Source organism: Neophocaena asiaeorientalis, unplaced genomic scaffold (assembly GCF_003031525.2).
Source record: "Neophocaena asiaeorientalis asiaeorientalis breed wild unplaced genomic scaffold, Neophocaena_asiaeorientalis_V1.1 scaffold515, whole genome shotgun sequence".
NCBI classification, from domain to species: Eukaryota; Metazoa; Chordata; class Mammalia; order Artiodactyla; family Phocoenidae; genus Neophocaena; species Neophocaena asiaeorientalis.
In genome coordinates this window covers 4,004,409-4,025,830 of record NW_020175829.1, presented here as the reverse complement: position 1 = coordinate 4,025,830, position 21,422 = coordinate 4,004,409, and the positions used below count along the sequence as shown (strand labels likewise).

The following is a 21,422-nucleotide window of genomic DNA, read 5'->3' as shown; positions in this document are numbered from 1 at the left end:
AGAAAGTGGCCTAGGATCACAAGTGTTACTTTATTTGCCTACTTCTGAAAAGATTTTGAGAGTATGGCAGTAAATGGCACAGATACAACAAAACTCTTCACACAAAGATAAAAGGATTACAGCCAAGCAACACAAGAGGATCAAGGGCAAGAAGAATTTTCCCAGGAAAACTGAGGGTAAGGGGGCTGTTACAGTGAAGAACACAATTCAGCTCTGGGCTAGCAGGTGGGAAAGGCTAAAAGGGAGACCGTCTTTCTAATGTTGTCATTATGTAGTTAAAGAACACAAACCAGAGCATCAGGGGATACAAATGTTTTTTCAGCTCACAGCTTTAGGAGGAAGTTGTCAAATGGGCTACTGTTATATAAGAGACACTGTACTTTATGAATTCATTCCTTTAGTTATCATTTATTGGATGCTTACTGGGTGCCAGCTGTCATGCAGAGTGCTGGAGTTCCAGTGATGAATTATACTGGCATAGCCTGCACTAATGGAGTTGGTAGTTTACTGGAGAGGGCACAAATAAGGAAACACACAAACAAAATTAACTTACTGTGAGATGGGTTAAGAAGGGAAGTACAGGTGGTTTGAGAGTGTAACCATGAGGCTTGATCTAGTTTAGGGCAGTGCCGTCCGTTCAGCTTTTCTGTGGTGATGGAAATGTCTGTATGTGGGCTGTCCAATATCGTAATCCCTAGTCACTTACAGCTCCTGGACACTTGAAGTGTGCGTGCAATTGAGGAACTGAATGTTTCATTTTATTTAATTTTAATTAAATGTAAGTAGCCACATGTGGCAAATGGCTACTTATGGACAATGCAGGTCCAGAGGGTGGGCAAGAATGGGTTCTCTAAGTGATTTTTATGCTGGAACCTGAAGGATAAGCAGGAATTAGCCAGGCAAAAAATGGCAAGGGAGAGAAATCCAGGCAGAAAGGTCAGCCTATATGATGCTCCTGATGTGAAACAAACGAAGTGGCTTATTCAGGAAACTTAAAGAGCATCATTGTGGCGGAAGGGTAGTGAGTGAGGCGGAAACTGGCCCCCAGGATGAGGCTGGAGGGGTGGGCATGATTTTTGGTTTTCCTGAGTTGCTTTCCTAGGCTGTGGGAGAAAAAATTGCAAGCTGCTTCTCAGATGCTAATAGGTAAGGAACAGTGAATCTGAAGCTCAGCCCTGAAAACTTTCCTGAAAGCTGTCCCTACCAGAAGGAAGCCATTTCCATTTCCAATCCTGACCTCCTGGAGCTGGTGGGCAATCCTGGCTTGCCTCTAGTCCACATGAACCGGTTTCCTGAGGGGGGACAGCAGTTGCTGCCATTCTTTTCAGCTCTTCTCGGACACTGATTTTGTAATGCCCAGGGCAAGCAAACATGCCTAGCCCTTTTGCTGCTGGCTAGGAGAGGCCATGGTAACCCACAGGTACAGTCAGAATCCAGAGCTGCCCTGACTTGGCCTCCACTCTCACTGATTCTACCTGTGCAGTGAGGACCCAGGAGGGCCAAACTTTGGGCCTCCAGCTAGTGCTCTTGGAGTATGTTCAATCTTGTTTGGAGTACGGGGCCAATTTATTTTTAAATTCTTCAATGACATAGATTCAAGTAAGTGGAATAGACAACAATAGCATTAGACGAGACATGTCTTTCCTTCCAACTTACACTGATGTAGACCTGGAGCTTTTACAAAGATACCAATAAAGGGCCATGCCCTGCAGTTTTGGTGGGCACTGTCTAATAATGCAATGTCTGATAAGAAATGCAGGGAGGCAGGGAAAGAAGATCCGGCTGCTCACTAGCAGATGGGAGAAGCAAGGCTCTTCCCATGGCAGGGAGGGACTGTCTGTGGAAGAAAACTTCCCCACCAAACCCACGGCAGGAGAAGTTCCCCAAAGCCTTGGAGGTGCAGACATTTCTGTATAGTTTTTTCCTCCTTTAACCAGCAGGAATAGATTTGGATCATCCTGAAGCAGACTGGCCAGAATGGACTCCATTCTAGATTAGCCTTTCAAACAGTTCCTTTTCTAGGACAAATAGTCACTCAGAGAATAACAAAAGAATTCTGGCTATCCTGATCTCTCCACTTGCAGTGGTTCTTGGGAACTGGTAAGAGTGGGAAGGGGATAGGGTGTGCAACAAATTGAAGGGGAATGTCAGCTCTGGACATGTTATCTATGTGGCTGGGTTGAGGATGTGGAGCTATGCCATAGTGACATTAAGAATTTTAGCCTTATAAAGAAATTAGGGGTGACAGATGACATGGATATTTGGTAAAAACATTTTTCTGACTCTCTTCGTCAGTGGCAGCAGGTCTGGTGAAAGACACCTCAGGAATAAAACCCACTCGAAGCACCTCATGGTGGACTAACCAGTGATCTTGGGCTGCTACTAAACCTCTGACCTCAGGAGTCCCTTCCAGCCCAATTCTCCAGGGTTCTTTGCAGCTCTAAATTTTCTGATTCTTTGGCCTCTTAGAAAATGTCTTTTGGATTATAAGCATATTGTATCTAGTCTTAGACTTGTCTGTATTGCTGCTATTTGAGAATTCAATCAGACTCTGAATGTGCGAGCAGAACAAACAATTTAAAGAAAATTTCTTATTTTAGGGGAGGGAGAGGAAAGGAGATAATAAAGTGACTAAGCATTCCATCATTTTTCAAGCATTTAATCTATATTTTTCTAGAGTGCTTCTCCTTAAGTGGGCTTCGTCTTTAACTCAAGGCTGCAATGCCTATAGGTCACTTTGGTCTCAGTGTTAAGGCCCAGGTCCTGTCCTCATTTGGCAGTGTGCAACCTAAGCTGTATAATATCTCATGTAACGTAAAATGGAGGAATGTGAACCTGCAGTAGGATCTGGAAGTATCTGAGCCCCTCAAAGAAAAGCACTATAGAAACATAGGCTGTTATCACCTGTGATATCACCTTTTTTAAAAGTAGGAGACAAAAATCTTCAAAACCATCATTCTTTTTGTGTGTGTGTGTGGGGTACACGGGCCTCTCACTGTTGTGGCCTCTCCCGTTGCGGAGCACAGGCTCCGGACGCGCAGGCTCAGCGGCCATGGCTCATGGGCCCAGCCGCTCCGCGGCATGTGGGATCTTCCCGGACCGGGGCACGAACCCGTGTCCTCTGCATCGGCAGGCAGACTCTCAACCACTGCGCCACCGGGGAAGCCCAAACCATCATTCTTGAATGACACTCTGCTTTCTTGCTGATGAAAGTAAATGCCAGGATCAGTCTTTGGCAAAACTGAGAAGGGAACATTCACCCTCCCCATTTTGGTGCCGTTTCTGCTCTGTCTGCCTATCCCACTACCACTTGTCTCCTTAAGTACCTAGGGTCTTAAGACTAAGTCAGAAAATGATTGAATGTTAAGCATTTGCAGATTGATGTGAACCTGTCTCTATACAGCACTTGTCCCAAGGGTATCTATATTCTAAGCTTCACTTCTAATTGTAGCCAAGGAATTACAAGCTTCACTGTGAAAGCAATGGTAGTTGGGGAAGAGGGGAGATGGGGATCTTTTGCCAGCTATCCGTGGGGTATACATAGGACTGCCCTACAAATCAGCACCTGTAAATGACAGTATTGACTTCTAAGACTAAGGAACTTGGAACTCTTGCAGAATTATACAAGTCATTAATATACAGATATACACATTCATACCTACACAAAACACACATATATATGTATGTAAATCAGTAGGATGCTGAATGGCTCACTACTGTCTGGATTGTAATATACCAATGACAAAATTCTGATCCTAAAATTTAACCTCCAGACCTAGTAACCATTTGCTATAACAATTAAGTTCTGTCCTCTAACCCAGTGTCACAAAGGGCTCCTAGTGAACATTTGGAGAATGGGTTCATGGATCAGCCAGACATGTAAAAGAGTCTCTACAGTGGCATAAATTATTATTTTAAGCATTTGTGGGAAGGGAGGGCTAGGAGGAAATGCCATGTCTTTACAACACCAAAAGGACCAGTCAGTTTGGTAGCTCAAAAACTCAAAATTGGTTCTAAAATAGTTGTTTGCCTAACATATTAATTAAGACTGAGTTCTTAGATCTCTAAAATCTATGCAGGTAACTAGATTGTGATATCAAAATTCTACCTTCACTCTTTCTTTTCCTAGGAAGAAGGCAGTGGCGTGCAGGACATCAGCGGCATGAGTGGAGTTATGGTAAGCGTTGGAGGAGTGGTAGTTGGATTCAATCACTTGGAGCCAGGCCCGAAGGGTAGTTTCAGAACAGTGTAAAAATTCACATACTCCAAACCGGGAAAAGACTTTTAAGCCCAGGTAAACCAATGGCCTGGAAAACAGGGGAAAAAACCTCTGATTCATTGTATTCACTGCTCCAGAAGCTGCTTTCTTTGAAGCTACTGGGAAATTGAGTCATTTCTTTCCTGATGCTTCATAGGCACAGGGGTATAAAAATATGTCGTCTCCAAATTAGAAGGTGATAGAGCACCTCCTCCTCACTAGCCACTTCTTTAAAACTAGGTGCCTCATGGTGGTTAATCCAAAGGACTTCTAGACTGTCTTAAGTCATCTGCCCTTCAGTGGCTCTAACAACCGAGAAGTCCCTGACAGTCCCTCTCTGTCTCTGCTTCCACATAAGCTTTGCACTTCCTGTGTCCCCTGAGGAAGTTACTGAGCTTAAGGACAAAAGGAATGGCTTGTGTGGGTTCAGCAAAGCCATATCATTTAGAATTAAGTTACTTATTTATAGTTATCGTTCATATCCAACACCCCTGGAAGAAAATGGACTTCTGTAATAGAAGAGGACTTTCTGTGTTATCTAATCTTTCTCGTGCCTATAGGATGGATCAAAAGAAAAGTCTACAGTGCTCTCAAACTCATTTTGTAAGGTGGGACTTCAACAAGTTTGGGGCTAAGAATACTTAGAACTCTTGGCTTACTGGTGCAAAGGAATGACCTGGGTAGATCTGAAGAAGACACTCAGTATTTCTTCATCCTGGGTATCACCAGGCTGATCCTACATCTTAGCCTCCAATACTCTCTTCTCCATAAAGGAGCTCACTCAAGGGGCCACAGTCTCTCTGCGCATTTGACACTCCTCCAGCATGGCATGAAAAGCAGAACCTGGGAGGTCACTTGTGGCAAGGACTCACATCTCCCTCAAAGTTTCCAGATGTGAAAGTCTTGAGTGTGTCCATCAATCCTCCCCCTGCCTACAGCCAGAGAAGCCACATACCTTTTGTGTGTCACAGCTTCCAATTCAAATATGTTGAACTCCCAGCTTTCCTCATTATCAAGTAATTGAGCGATAGAAGGGGGGACATCGTTGATGGTTACTGGCATCCCAAGGTGACTGTGACTCTGGGGCACATCTGAGCAAACAAGATGGGGCAGGAAGGGTGGGTAACTGTGGAATCTTGAGTGCTGCTGAGCATTTGTCATCTTCATGGTTGCTACTAGAAAGAAAGTCTTGAACTTCCAGGGGTAAGAAGTTTTTCCCTTCAGGGTTCTCTTACATTATTAAACTTCAGGACCCCCCAACAGAAAAATAATTCAGTTTAACTGTTTAAATATAGAGAGATTTGCAATTCTTATTCTGTCAGCGCTCAGAGAAGTAATTTATATTAGGAGACCTGGTTTCAAATGTAGACCATAGAGATGCTTAAACTCCAATGAGACGAATAGGAAGTATCACCAAGGCCCTTCCCAAACAATAATCACAACACTGAGGAAGACAAAAGGCCAGAGACAGGTTATCAGTAACAAGTGGATAGAGGACAACTTACTCTTAGTGAACACATACTCGTTTCCTGACAACCTTCTCAAGCCATCCTGGAATAAAGAAAGATGCTATGAGAAGCATGCTTTATATGCCATTATCATTACTCTCTCATTTCTTTTATTAGCCAAAGAGATTTGAATCCTGAATAACCCAGTCAATCTGGAACTCCAAGTTGAAGCTCAAAATCAAGTGAGAACAATGGCTACAAAACAGTGGATACTCTCCTTTCCAAGGCTGTTAGCCCCAGGAGATGGAGAATTGAGAATTAAGTGGCTATGACTGCATTCAGGTCTCACACCTGAACTGTGAGTTAGCTCTGTTCTCATGCCATCTTTCTCTTGTTGCATATTGAAGCCACATAATGAAATCACAGAAGTGATCTTGCTTCGGGTGCATGTTAATTTGAAAGGACCCCAATTACCCTCACAAGGACTGTGTTATTCTTGTGTTCTTAGATTTGCATCCTGGGGAGCCAAAGCTGTGGGCCACATCTGGGGGATGATTTAATGTAAAGCCTTTAAAAGGTTGGGCTAATTTTTGACTAACATCTAAATTAACTCTTTTCCAGCTGTAGTTTCTGTCTTATAACATGAGCTTCACTGTCACTGTTAGCCTTTAAAGGAAGTTTCTGGATTTGAGGTCTTTGGAAGGGCAGCATAAGGGAGTGAACAGAATTTCGATGTTCTGCCATTTAGTAAGCTCGTGAACTTTAGTCCCCAGCTGTTCTTGCATCTCATTTTCCTGCCCTCTACCTTGTACCCCCGAGTACCTAATTATTTAGACCTCTGCTTAAAAGCCATTTGTAATTGCTTATTTGCCATCCTCAGAAAGTATGTGCTAAGGTTTAAAGTATTAATGAAGGGCTCTCCTGAAGTCACTCTCTGGATCTTTAGGCCAAGAGCTTAATTTTCAAAACTGGATAAACTGATAAGTAACAATGGCCATAACCTTCCTGCCTCTAAGGCAGGTATCACAAGGAACTCCTCTGTTCTTAATCTTTCTTTCTTCTCTTCCCTAATGCTACATAAAACAGGTGGAATCTAGTATTGGTTCCTCACAGCATTACCTGGAGAGGAAGCCCAACATGGTATGGCAGCAGGGGAAAGGAGGGCAGATAACTTGTTCTAGGAACCAGAATGGTTCTGCAGCTCTGCAGTGGCCAGCCTCCTGACAGACCCTTGGCAGTGTTCTATTTTTTTTTTTTAATTGCAGTATTTTTGATTTACAATGTTGTGTTAGTTACAGGTACACAGCAAAGTGATTTGGAGATATATATATATATACCTTTTCAGATTCTTTTCCATTATTACAAGATATTGAATATAGCTCCCTGTGCTATACAGTAGGTTCTTGTTGTTTATCTATTTTATATATAGTAGTGTATATCTGTTAATCCCAAACTCCTAATTTATCCACCCTCCCCCCAACATTTCCCCTTTGGTAACCATAAGTTTGTTTTCTATGTCTGTGAATCTATTTTTGTTTTGTAAATAAGTTCATTTGTATCACTTTTTAAGATTCCACATATAATTGATATATCTGTCTTTCTCTGTCTGACTTACTTCACTTAGTATGATTATCTCTAAGTCCATTCATGTGTTTGCAGATGGCAAACACACACACACCTTGCCAGTGTTCTTTAGAACTAAAGTCTACACTGCATTGGGATCGGGCAACCAAGGCCAGCCGAGGGGCTCAAAAGGATCAGGAGGTCACTCAAATTACAGGCTCACCAGAAACCTTTAGTAGGAACAAGGAGGATGGACCAGAAAGCCAGTCAACAGTCAGCATTTGGTGGCAGGACTAGACAGAAAACTTCAAAGTAAAACTCTTCGATGACTCTTGGACTTTGTTTTTCTCCCAAAGAATTCTTCCAGCTTCAGTCTCCAATAGGGAGCACAAATGAATAATTTGAATTTTCTCATTTTTCTTCACTTGCTGATAGATTATGATTACAGCCAAATAGATCACAGCAAAAACACTAGAACAGGATGACTCCTTAGAAATAAGCTACTTTTAGTGGTTACAAATGGTGGTATTGGAGTGCCGGCATGGGGCGGCTCCTCCTCCCCTCCGCATACTGAGCCACAGCAGCTCCACTCTGCTTTTATTGATTATAAAGGGAACTCTATATAAAGGTTTTATTTAAAGAAAGAATTCTACAGCTAAGATTTTGGAAACTAGTGCTGTCATCTAAGTACCAACGCTTTCATTATATAAAGAGCCTGAGGTCCAAGGAAGCCTAGCCATAACCCTCAATGGAATACTATACCAGGTCAAGGGGAAGAAGTACAAAAGGGCTCCATTGTGATATTTAGCCTTCAATCAACTATTTACTCCTTACTGTAGTACAAATTCAGAGGACAAATTAGTCATTTGTGCTCCTGCAACTGCTTCTGGTTATGCTGATGTTAGCCCATATAGTAGGTATTTCTACACCTAAAGGTAACAGTTTATATGTTACATGTTATATGTTCTCTGGAGTGCACTTAACATTGTCCTACATTTCTGGTTTTTCCTCATCACTCACAGTCATCAGGCCTCCCACGAGATCACTGGTGTGGGGATCTTCATCTTTGGTACCCAGCTGAGGGGAGTACAGTTCTGTGGTTCGTAAAATTTCTAAAACTCTGTCCAAGGCTTCTGCTACTGTGACAGGACTGTTTTCTTGGGCTGCATTGATTATATTTATAACCTAAGGAAGTAAAGAGAGAGAAAGAATCAATTTGAGGACATTAGGATTCTTCTTCTCAAAACTCACTCATGTGCCTAGAATCCAAAAGAAATCAGATAATAACACATCTTACTGTTCAAAATGACCAGTGCTTCCACGGCACCATCCTCTTTATACTGAAGCATGCGTCTCATCCCACCCTATCCCAGTGTTTCTCTTACTTCAGGGACTACATTTTCTCAGGCTCCTTTGCTGATCCTTCTCCTTTAGCTCTCTTCTACAGGTTGCAGTTCCTCAGACTAGTGCTGGGCCTTCCTCTCACTCCACAGTCTTTTCAGAGATGAGCTCTTTCATTTCCAGGACTTTGGACACATACGATCCACATGCCCAGGACTCTCAAATTTATATCCCAGCCCTGAACTCCTTTTTGACTTTCAGATTTATATATTCAGTTGCCTGCTTGACATATCTATTGGAATATCTTACTTACATATCCAAAACTAAACTCACACCTTGCTCTCCTCTTCCCAAAGCAAAGCAAGCAAGTAAACCAGACAGAAAATGAAAGACAAGAGCTGTACTCCTCTGGTTTCTACATTGCCGTGAAAAAAACATATTAATCTTGTGCTCAAACCAAAACCCTGGGAGGCCCTGGTTGACATATCACTTTCCCTCAGTTCTCTCCCTACCTGACAGTATAATTCATCATCAAGACGAACTGAATTTACCCCCAAACATTTCCTGATCTACTCATTTCTCTCCACCTCCACTGCTCTAATTCTAGTACAGCTAACACAATTTCTTGCTTAGAACTCTGGAAAAGGTCCCTAACTGTCCTCTTCTCTTTCACTCTTGCCATCTCCAGTCCATTCTCTGCATGGCAGCTTGGTGTTATTTTCAATAAACGTATCTGGTCATGTCACTCCCCTACTTTAAACTCTTCAGTGGTTTCCATTGCACATGAACTAAAATATAAACTTATTACAGCTCTATTGGCCAGAATGAACTGAGCCCGGCACAACTCCATGTCACCATTTCTCCCCTCTGCTCTCCAAGCTCCAGTCACACCTGACTTTCTTTCAGGTCCTCATTTGCTCCATTCCCTCCTTTTCCCACCTCAGTGCTCATGCCTTGCTGTGCCTGCTGCCTAGAATCCTCTTCTCCTAACATCTTTGTATCCTTCAGGTCTTACTTCAAACATTACTTCCTCTACAGAGAGACCCTCCCTGACCAGCCCTCTCACCCAACCAAACAAGAGCCCTAACCTAATTTTCCCTCATAGAAACCTGTTCTTTTCCTTTACGGCAGTTATTGCAATTTATAACTACGTATTTATTATGTGCTTATTTGTTTAATATCTGTTTCCTTTACTAGACTGTAAACTCCATGATATAGGTATTAGTATGCCAGTCATCACTTTATCTCCAGAATATAGCCTAGTGTTCAGTGGCCCTGATTGCAGAGTAGGGGCAGCAGCTGATACTCACCTTTGTGATGGGAGCCTCGATGGTCATGGAATGGATCCTTGCCATGGATGGGTAGCGACGATTCTGTAGGCTTGGTGCTGGAGAGAAGTCAAGAAAGTTGTATCTGGTTCTGGTGGCTCAGCTGCGCTTAAGTGCAGCAAAGGAACCCTGCACGGACTTGGGGGCCTGATTCCCACAGGACTACTGTCCTCCACTGCTCCCCATAAAGCAATGAATTCACCCATCTCTTAGTCCTAAAAGGCTGAGAGCTCAGCCACTACTTGCCAGGGACCGGAAAGGGTGGTCTGGCCTGGAACATTGATGACAGGAAGGCTTTGTGAGTCTCAGGTCCACAGAGGGATTTCAGAGAAGGTTGATGGGATCCGGAGGCCTCATCCCAACAGCCTAATGATCCCCCAGGAGTTACTTTCCCGTAAGTCACTAAAGCCCAACTTGGGCAGTTCCGTCACTTTCAGTCCTCAGCCACAGGCTGGGTAACTGGATGACTGCAGTGTAGGAGGGGAGGCACGATCTGTGGCCAGGGTGGGGTGGGCAGAAGAACGAGCGCCTCTAATTCTGAGTTAGGGCCAGGCACTCCTAAGACTTTAGGTTCTTAGCACCAGGAGCCCACAGTGGGTCTAGCTCTCATCTGTAAAAACTGAGCTAATCCCGTTGAAATTCCTTCACCCATTATCCTCTCCATCTAAAATGTCCTATCTTTACATGTGGTTCAAAATCCAAAAGGTAGAAGCTTTATTTTAAAAGCATTGTTCTCATCAGATCTTCCTACCCCTCCCTGAGAGGCAGGCAGGAGGGAATAGAACTCGCATGTTATAGAGCTGATAACTTAATGTAGCCGATGTCAGCAGAGCCTGCCTGCCGGTCAGCCATCTTTGTAGCCATCTCCACTGCCAGAGCAGCCACCATTGCTGCCCTTCTATACTCTTCAGCCTTCAATTCTCCCATGCTCTGGAGAGATAATGGATGATCCCATCTTAAACTCTATTCTGAAAACTGAACTAATCCAGTTGAAATGCCCTCATCCATTATCCTCTAAAATGGATACCCTCTTCATCTATCTACACCCTCAGCCCATCGGGAAAAATTTCAGTCCACTTTCTTCCTTCACGTTCTTGGTCCCAATCCCTTGCATGCCTTGTGGTCTATCCATCTTCCTCTGTGAATTATACATCTTATCCCTAGAGTCTTTGGTCCTTTCTAGTTCAGCCACTTCCCTCAGGCTCAGGTTTCCCATTGTGACCTGAAGGATAGCAGCTAAAAGTGACCTAGCTATTGAAACTGAGCTGCTCTAGTGGTTATGTGGCCTAACACACGTTAGGCCATAAAGGAACAAGCATGGAGTCATTTCACAGAGAAGGCAAAGACTATAAAAAGTAAAAAAAAGAATAAAAAGGCCTAAAATTTTTTCCATCTACAGGAAAAAAGCCAGTTTAGTTGTAATCCTATTCCTTGGGGTTTTGTTTATATGCTGAGGAATTCTTAAATATATTCCTGTGTCATTTTCTACACTTTAGAGTCAAGGAAATGTGAAAAACTTACCATCACTGCCTCGAGATGATATTGATTTCACATCAATGGACTCTTTCCTCCTGTTCTTGTGTCTGAATGAATGAGACTCTAAGGATTTCAGATTAGTAACGGAGAGTGATTAGTTTTCAAGCTTATTCACAGGCAAAGTTTAGACATATTTTTTCCCTCATTCTCCAAAGAAAACGAGGTTACTTTTTAAGCACTGTAAAATATTTTTAAGAAATAGTGAGCCACTGTCTCTTCAAATCATCAATACATACAGAATTATCAGTCATATTAATTGTAAAATGACATCTTTTCCTTGTGGTACCACATTACATTGTAATGGAGCTTATTATTAAGGGTTACTTAGTTCCATTAATAAATATCTTCTTGAAAATAAACAGTAAAACTTGGGGGAGGGCTTCTCTGGTGGTGCAGTGGTTGAGAGTCTGCCTGCCGATGCAGGGGACAGGGTTTGTGCCCCGGGCCGGGAAGATCCCACATGCCACGGAGCGGCTGGGCCCGTGAGCCGTGGCCGTTGAGCCTGCGCGTCCGGAGCCTGTGCTCCGCAACGGGAGAGGCCACAACAGTGAAGAGGCCCACGTACCGGAAAAAAAAAAAACAACAAAAAAACACTTGGGGGAAATTTTGAGGGGTTCATTTTGACATGAAGGACAATACATTTCAATGGGTGGGGAAGGCTTTTATGGGGATATTTGAGGAAATAAAATACTAGTCAAATTCATAGAGAGTAGAGTTTGAGAAACTAATTTGGACCAATTTTAGGTCCCTCTGTAAAAGACCTCTTGATGGTTTTCTAGGTTCTCCTGAGGATATGATTTCATCAAATGATGCAGACTGTTGATCCCAAGAATGAAGAGAAGAAAAAGCAGTTTTCTGATCCCAAAAAATTCCAACAATTTAACTCTCAGTTTTGTCCTTGTTTTCTGAAGGAAAAAAAGCACTTAAAAAATCTGTGTAAGTCTTTGCAGACTTTGAATTTAATGCTCAAAATGTGCTGTCACATTAATGTGAGATCTAATCAAACGGTGCATGCTACCAGTGAGGACCAAAGGATAAAAATGTCAGGGCAGCAGAGGTGGCTTCAGAAAATTGCATTTTCAGGGCATTTGCTTCTTGTAGGAGTAACCCATGAGCAAGGAGAGAAACTTAACCATAACATAGAATTTCTCCTCACTGTGCAGAAAGGAGGCAGATGTGCAGGTTTCAGCAGGGGGATGCTTTTCTTAGACACTGATAAATGATCATATTCCAAGAAAGAAAAAAAGATGCAATGCTTTTTAAAGAACTGCCTACTGACACCAAAAAAAGTGCAAGAGAGCATAGTAACTAAGAGAACCAGTTCCAGAGCCAAACTGCCAAAACTCCAATCTCCACTATGCCATCTAATAGCTGTGCAACTTTGGGAATGTTCCTTCTCTGTGTCTCAGTATCCACACCTGCAAAGTGGGGATAGTTATAGCACCGCATTCATAGGCTGTTGTGAGATGTAAACAAGTTAATTCATAGATAGCACTTAGAACAGTGCCTGCTACATAGTAAATATAAAGTTCATGTTTGCCTGTTGCTATTAATTACATTTGTTCATCAGCATGTATACCTTCTTTTTAAGCAAATGTGGGATCATGTTATAATATTATTCTACTACTTGCTATCACTTTATAATATGTCTTAGATATTTCTCTAGATCACATTTTTAACCATTTACTTTAATGTCATTAAACATCTGATTCAATTTTAAAAAGGTTAAATCAGTAATGAAACTTGAATTATATTTATACAGCATAAAGTGGAAGGCAGAACTATTATAAAGTTAATCTGAACAACATAGCCAGCCATGAGACCTTGTCTTAAATCACCTAACTTAAACTATTTTACTACCCCTTTGCCTAATTTTCTTTCAGACCCTGCCTTAATAATTTTCCTAGCCTTAGATTTGAGTTTCAGTATTTCTTTATAAGATACCTATAAAATTATATTGTTAAGATCATATTACATCTTTCAAACCCTGAGGAACTAATAGTGGTCACTTGCGAGACATTGGATTCAGCCTATTACATTTAGGAATGTAATAATCATACATATTCCTAACAGTTGTTTACCAGATAACAAATTAAATCTAACTTATTAGCTATTTAAGATTAAATTCAGGATTAAAGAGCACAAGAATTCCTCAAAATGTAGTTTCCAAATAAAACTAAATTAGGGAGGCTATAGCCCAGGCTGGCTGGTTGAATTCTAAATCATTCACTAGAAATAATTACTCAAAGATGGATAATGCTTATTCTTTCTGACTTTTATCTCAGCTAAAATTAAGAAAATCTATAGCAACAGAAAAGACTAAAAGTTTGGAGAAATTATTTATTCAATAAAGGCCATTTAAATCAAAGAATTCATTTATTCATTCTCTCAAAAGATGTTATGGAATGAACTTTAAAACCAGAGAAAAGAAGGATAAGAGAGATTCAAATAGCTGTACTCAATGGCAAAAAAGGATACAGTGTCATCAATTAAAAAAAAAATAGCTACCACTTACTGAGCACCTACTATGCACCAGACATTGTGCTTTACTATTTATTTTAAATATAGTAATTATCTTACACAATCATTACAATTCTGAAAGCTACACAGTGCAATCCCCATTTTACTGATGAGGAAATTTAAACTTGGAGAGATTATGTGGGTAACTTAAGGTCCAAGAGTTAATAAGTGGTGGAACTTATGCTTTCCAAGATGGGAGGGTTTCAGTTAATCAATGTTCTGTATTTACTGAGTGTCTATTATGTGCAAGGCAATACTGGGCACTGTAAAGGATATGAAAATGCTTATAACAGTTCTTGACACTCAGAAGCTCTTAAGTAAGTTAAAATAATATTCTCACTAGGTTAAAGAAATAAACTAAAACATCTGTGAAAGAGAGAGACAGAGAAAAAGTGTAGAGGGAAGAGGAAAAGGATACCAAACAGTTAAACGCCAGGTACTGCTAGACATTATATACATTTTCTCCTTTAATTCTCATAGGCATTGTTAATTCATTTTACAAATGAAGAAACTGAAGCTCAGAAAGATCAAATGAAATCTTTCTGAGTAGGTGAAAATATGGTCCATTTTCAGGAAAGGCACTACAGTAAGTAGCCCAGGGTCCAACTTTATGCCTCAGTGGCTGGGAAAGCCACCAACAAGGGAGAGAATGTGTGGTGTGTGTGCAGGAACGAGAATTTTAAATCTTTGGTAGCAGACTGATTTTCCCCTCTAATGATCAAAGAATTCTAGACCTTTCAAATGTAGAAGTCATTAGGTTCAGCCTCCTCTTTTTATGGCAGAGGAAACCAAGAGTCAGACAGTGAGAGTCTTGCTCAAGGTATGATGTGAGGATGTGGGCAGCTGAAATGGTGATTTGCTGCTCCTGACTGCCTGGCGAGGGCCCATTCACATTTTCTAATTGTATGTAGTCACTGACTGCTGCAAAGAAAGGGAAGACTAACTATGGTATAATAATGTGTGTCCCCTGGACTTTCAGGCCACTCTCTATTTTCAGTTTACCTTGCTCTCCATGGTTTCTAGTCAGCAAAAGAAACCAGGATGAAGAAGGCATTCAGTAGAAAAGGTTGCCATGAATGAAGATTCAAAGCTTTTTAAGGGATCCTGCTTTTAACCTCGCTCTCAGACCTTTCAGTATCAGCACTCAGATATCAGCAATCCAAGTTCTGGGGTGGTGACTGTCAATCCAGACTTCTTCAGTGATTCATAGACTTGAACCCACAAATTCCACCTGAGTATGTAAGAGTGAAATTGAAGTACTCTCACCTGTTTGAGAATTATCTCCTGAGTCACGATGAACCTTGTGAATCTAAAGTTGTTCAGAAGTTTGGTAAAGCAAGAAAAAGAAATTTTAAATATGGTATTAGTTACATTTCCAACCAATTTCATTAAAAACTCTGAAAAATTCAAGAAAACAAGAAGTTGCACAGATAATATGAACAGATGAAAGATGGACACCCGCTGATAATACTACAAATTCTCTGTTACATCCAGACACTTATAGAATGCCTGAGCCTGAAAGCAGGGAGATACCCAAGGGATACACTTTCTAAGCAAGACGTCTAGATCTCCAGTCAGCTGTTCTCATTTTGACAGTCTGCAGAAATGCAGAAAGACAAAAAAACAAAATTTAAAACAAAATTTAAGATTTTTATATGTACTCTGTTTATATTTCAGACATGCTATACATTTTTCCTGTAATATAAAAGCAATCTAAATTTAAGCCTGGGATATTAAAAAACTTTCCCCAAAAGCTCTTCAAATGTACTTCAATTATAGACAGTCAATTTACTAAATGTTTCTTCATAAAGTCTGAACTTTAGATTCAATTTTGCACCTAGTTCTTTCTCGGTATCAACTTTTTTGTGCGAATGCTCAGTACATATCTGTCAACTGTTCAGTGCAGTTATTAACATTAGAAATAATAAATATGCTTTCTTTGGGGGTTCTGCATTTCTGGTGTTTATAACTAAGACACTGTTACTGGGGCACACCTAGCATTATCATGATTATAATCATGCTGCTTTGCTGCTAAATCCACCTACTTCCAGTTTCTCAAACCGTCACACATTTGTAAGCACTGAATGAATGGAATAAGTTAACCTGAAAAACAAGACAGATGAGTGTGTAGGACTGTTTATGGGGGGAAGATTAGTATGGTTTAGCAACATCAGCTGTAACAGCCAGAAGTCCCATATATTTCAGATACAGTAAAATGTTCCAGCTTGATTGAACCATTGAAAAATCATCATGTAAAACTGACGTGTTAAAATAGGGGTTTTGTATGAATTATTCTGCACAGTTCATTCCACGTAATCACAGAAAAAATTACACGGCCAGCCTGTGTGAGACCTTGGCCTTATATGTGACTACGGGCTGTGGCTTATTTATCCCGTAACTATGGGAACTTTTTATTTCTTCTGTGAACAGCTGTTTTATGTTTTTCCTTTACAAATAAAGATCATTCGCTACAAAGCTACTGAGTGCAGTATGAAGTTCTGATGACCAAATGAATACAACTTTTTCTCAGTCAGCTTCAGCTCAAAAGCAAGTGATCTTTAAATGCTTAGCTTTTCTCTTTGACTCACAATACATCTCTCCTTTAGGAACAAAGCCCCGTGGCTCCGCAGGTTACACAGAAAGCCACTTTTTGTCTTTCGTTGACTTCTGCAGGCCAGCTGATTGAACTGTGGGCCTCCTGGGAGGTCAGTGTAGGCTTTGTGCTCCATCTAGTCTCGATGGAACTAATGAAGCCCAAGGTCCACGGATGCACAGTCCAACCCTGCCTTTGGGACGGAAATGTGCACCTGCCCCTGAAGGGAGAAGAGGGGACAGGGAGGAGGGGAGAGGAGAGGTACCGGGTCCGTCTGCTGAGGTGGCTCTGGCCTTTCTCCACACAGGATGTTGCGTTCAGCGATTTCTGAGCTGAGCACGCTGCATCCCCATAAACCTGTGGCCCTCAATTGGCTCATCTGTCTCTGATGGGCTCTTCGTTATGGACAGCAGCAGAAACTGGAAGTACTCCTCAAACAACCAATCACCACTTGCTTTGCACGCAGAGGTTCTGCAGGGCTGTGTCAGGTCATAATTCCCTTCACAATCCTCTGTGGTAAGAGCAGTGCCTGAGGACAGTTTGCCCATCACACCCCAGCAGTGCTAGGTTTTTACTGAAGCTTCCAACTCAGGTTATCTTCCTGCCTCTCCCAGATACCTCCTTTTACAACCAAAGATTCATGTGAATGAAAACAATTCTTTTAGAATTACAATTTTCTTCTTGGAAGGCTAAACCCACCCATCATTTATAACTTGGTATGAATGCTTTTATTAAAATTATTTCCTCAGGGCTTCCCTGGTGGCGCAGTGGTTGAGAGTCCGCCTGCCGATGCAGGGGACACGGGTTCATGCCCCAGTCCGGGAAGATCCCACGTGGCGGAGCGGCTGGGCCCGTGAGCCATGGCCACTGAGCCTGCGCGTCCGGAGCCTGTGCTCCATCCGCAATGGGAGAGGCCACAGCAGTGTTTTTTTACTGCAAAAAAAACCAAACAAAACAAAAAAACCCAAAATTATTTCCTCATAATTCTCAGTCAGGTTCACTGAGGAAATACAGAGAACGAGTGGTCCTGTAGTTTGGCACTCTCTGGTGGGCAGCCAGGAGAGGCCTGTGGGCAGGAAGAGAGGAGGAACCACTTCTCCTGTGACCAAAGCAGCCATCTCTTACATGTTTGCACGGTGCTAGCAGCTCTACACTTACAATCTAGTCATTACAGCACCCTTGAAAGGAGGAAAGGTTGTCATTCCTTCTGACAGATGCAGAAGCTGAGGTTTCGAGAAGCTGAGGGGCTTGTCTGAACCACACAGCTAGCATGCAGCAGATCCCAATTTCAAACCCAGCTCTCTCCATCTAAAACCACTTCTCTTTGTCACGTTGCTCTCTACAGTCAGGCCCCAGAAGGGAAGCCCCGGCGCAAGCTTGTTAAACTGGGGTCTGAGGACAATATCCCTGGGTTCAGGGAAGGGCATGTGTCTGAATACAATTTTCTGTGTAATTCTGGGGAGGGTTTGAATCTCTGCTATCGATAGGTTTTGTCACATGCATGCTAAAGCAAAGCAAAGAAATCGTAATTCAATAGTTACATGTCAGCCAATCTCTCCAGAGTGTAGTGTGTTTGTTTTCCCTTTTGTAATGGAAATGCATACAGTAATGACTAAGAATTCTGATATCATGTGTCCCCCAGGCTTCAGCACTAAGGTTCTGCAATGTGAATACTGCTGGCCTTGCCTGTGCCACTCTTGCCAGAGCTCAAAGCTGGAATTTCTTAGCAAGGCCTTGGAAGCTTACAGCCTGTTTTGGGGGAAGAAAAAAAATCATAATTCCAATCTTTTAATTCCTTAAAATACTATAGGTTCCCACAAGTGTTACTGTCCTTGTGCTAAATGCTTTGTGTACAGATACCTGATTATGCTTGGCTCAAAAGCACTACGAATTCCGGGTGTGTGTGTGCACACGTGCGTGTATGTGTGATTTCAGGGTCATTTGATAGTTTTCCTCTTAAAGAATAATCATTTTAAGACGATATTTTCTTTACACATCCACCAGAATGTCTAAAAAAGAAATTCTGTCAAGTATGTGGAACAAGTAGAACTCTCACATGTTGGAGGGTGTATAAAGTGGTACAGACACTACAAAAAAGGTCTGGTAGTTTCTTACAAAGTTAAACATATGCCTACCCTATGACCCAACAAATAACATACAAGGGAATCCCCATAAGGTTAACAGCTGATCTTCAGCAGAAACTCTGCAAGCCAGAATGGAGTGGCAGGACATATTTAAAGTGATGAAAGGGAAAAACCTACAACCAAGATTACTCTACCCAGCACGGATCTCATTCAGATTCGAGGAGAAATTAAAACCTTTACAGACAAGCAAAAGCTGAGAGAGTTCAGCAGCACCAAACCAGCTTTACAACAAATGCTAAAGGAATGTCTCTAGGCAGGAAACACAAGAGAAGGAAAAGACCTACAATAACAAACCCCAAACAATTAAGAAAATGGTAACATAGGAACACACATATCGATAACTACCTTAAACATAAATGGATTAAATGCTCCAACGAAAAGACACACACTGGCTGAATGGATACAAAAACAAGACCTGTATATATGCTGTCTAGAAGAGACCCACTTCAGACGTAGGGACACATACAGACTGAAAGTGAGGGGATGAAAAAGATATTCCATGCAAATGGAAATCAAAAGAAAGCTGGAGTAGCAATTCTCATATCAGACAAAATAGACTTTAAAACAAAGACTATTACAAGAGACAAAGAAGGACACTACATAATGATGAAGGGAATCAATCCAAGAAGAAGATATAACAATTGTAAATATTTATGCACCCAACATACCACACAATAAATAAGGCGAATGCTAACAGCCATAAAAGGGGAAATCGAGAGTAACACAATCATAGTATGAGACTTTAACACCCCACTTTCACCAATGGACAGATCATCCAAAATGAAAATAAATAAGGAAACACAAGCTTTAAATGATACATTAAACAAGATGGACTTAATAGATATTTACGGGACATTCCATCCAAAAACAACAGAATACACTTTCTTCTCAAGTGCTCGTGGAACATCCTCCAGGATAGATCATATCCTGGGTCACAGATCAAGCCTTGGTAAATTTAAGAAAATTGAAATCGTTATCAAGTATCTTTTCTGACCACAACGCTATAAGACTAGATATCAATTACAGGAAAAAATCTGGAAAAAATACAAACACACGGAGGCTAAACAATACACTACTTAATAAGCAAGAGATCACTGAGGAAATAAAAAAATACCTAGAAACAAATGACGATGGAGACACAACGACCCAAAACCTATGGGATGCAGCAAAAGCAGTTCTAAGAGGGAAGTTTATAGCAATACAACCCTACCTCAAGAAATGTCTCAGATAAACAACCTAACCTTACACCTAAAGCAATTAGAGAAGCAAGAACAAAAGAACCCCTAAAGTTAGCAGAAGGAAAGAAATCATAAAGATCAGATCAGAAATAAATGAAAAAGAAATGAAAGAAACAGTAGCAAAGATCAATAAAATGAAAAGCTGGTTCTTTGAGAAGATAAACAAAATTGATAAACCATTAGCCAGACTCATCAAGAAAAAAACAGAGAAGACTCAAATCAGTAGAATTAGATGAAAAAGCAGAAGTAACAACTGATACTGCAGAAATACAAAGGATCATGAGAGATTACTACAAGCAACTATATGCCAATAAAATGGACAACCTGGAAGAAATGGACAAATTCTTAGAAACGTACAACATTCCGAGACTGAACCAAGAAGGAATAGAAAATATAAACAGACCAATCACAAGCACTGAAATTGAGACTGTGATCAAAAATCTTCCAGCAAACAAAAGCCCAGAACCAGATGGCTTCACAGGCGAATTCTATCAAACATTTAGAGAAGAGCTAACACCTATCCTTCTCAAACTCTTCCAAAATATAGCAGAGGGAGGAACACTCCCAAACTCATTCAACGAGGCCACCATCACCCTGATACCAAAACCAGAGAAAGATGTTCACAAAAGAAGAGAACTACAGGCCAATATCACTGATGAACATAGATGCAAATAGCCTCAACAAAATACTAGCAAACAGAATCCAACAGCACATTAAAAGGATCATACACCATGATCAAGTGGGGTTTATCCCAGGAATGCAAGGATTCTTCAATATATGCAAATCAATTAATGTGATACACCATACTAACAAACTGAAGGATAAAACCCATATGATCATCTCAATAGATGCAGAGAAAGCTTTTGACAAAATTCAACACCAATTTATGATAATCCTCGAGAAAGTAGGCATAGAGGGAACTTACCTCAACATAATAAAGGCCATATTTTACAAACCCACAACCAACATCATTCTCAATGGTGAAAAACAGAAACCATTTCCACTAAGACCAGGAACAAGACAAGGTTACCCACTCTCACCACTAATATTCAACATAGTTTTGGAAGTTTTAGCCATGGCAATCAGAGAAGAAAAAAAAATAAAAAAGAAATCCAAATTGGAAAAGAAGAAGTAAAGCTGTCACTGTTTGCAGATGACCTGATACTATACATAGAGAATCCTAAAGATGTTACCAGAAAACTGCTAGAGCTCATCAATGAATGTGGTAAAGTAGCAGGAAACAAAATTAATGCACAGAAATCTCTTGCATTCCTCTACACTAATGATGAAAAATCTGAAAGATAAATTAAGGAAACACTCCCATTTACTACTGCAACAAAAAGAATAAAATACCTAGGAATAAACCTACCTAAGGAGACAAAAGACCTCTATGCAGAAAACTATAAGACACTGATGAAAGATATTAAAGATGATAAATACAGATGGAGAGATA

General features: G+C 41.1%; 1 protein-coding gene across 1 annotated transcript in view; it reads right to left on the bottom strand.

The window, feature by feature from the left end:
• Positions 1-15,299, bottom strand: part of PDE8B (phosphodiesterase 8B) — a 34,126-nt gene extending 18,827 nt beyond the window's left edge. Inside the window, exons 1-7 of the mRNA XM_024732788.1 lie at positions 15,261-15,299; positions 11,460-11,537; positions 9,921-9,997; positions 8,290-8,454; positions 5,764-5,809; positions 5,214-5,349; positions 4,109-4,307 (exon numbers count right to left, since the gene is read on the bottom strand). Coding sequence (XP_024588556.1) covers positions 4,109-4,307; positions 5,214-5,349; positions 5,764-5,809; positions 8,290-8,454; positions 9,921-9,965 — 591 coding nt within the window. The 5' untranslated portion in view covers positions 9,966-9,997; positions 11,460-11,537; positions 15,261-15,299. The remainder of the gene's footprint in view (positions 1-4,108; positions 4,308-5,213; positions 5,350-5,763; positions 5,810-8,289; positions 8,455-9,920; positions 9,998-11,459; positions 11,538-15,260) is intronic.
• Between the last annotated feature and the right edge of the window lie 6,123 nt (positions 15,300-21,422).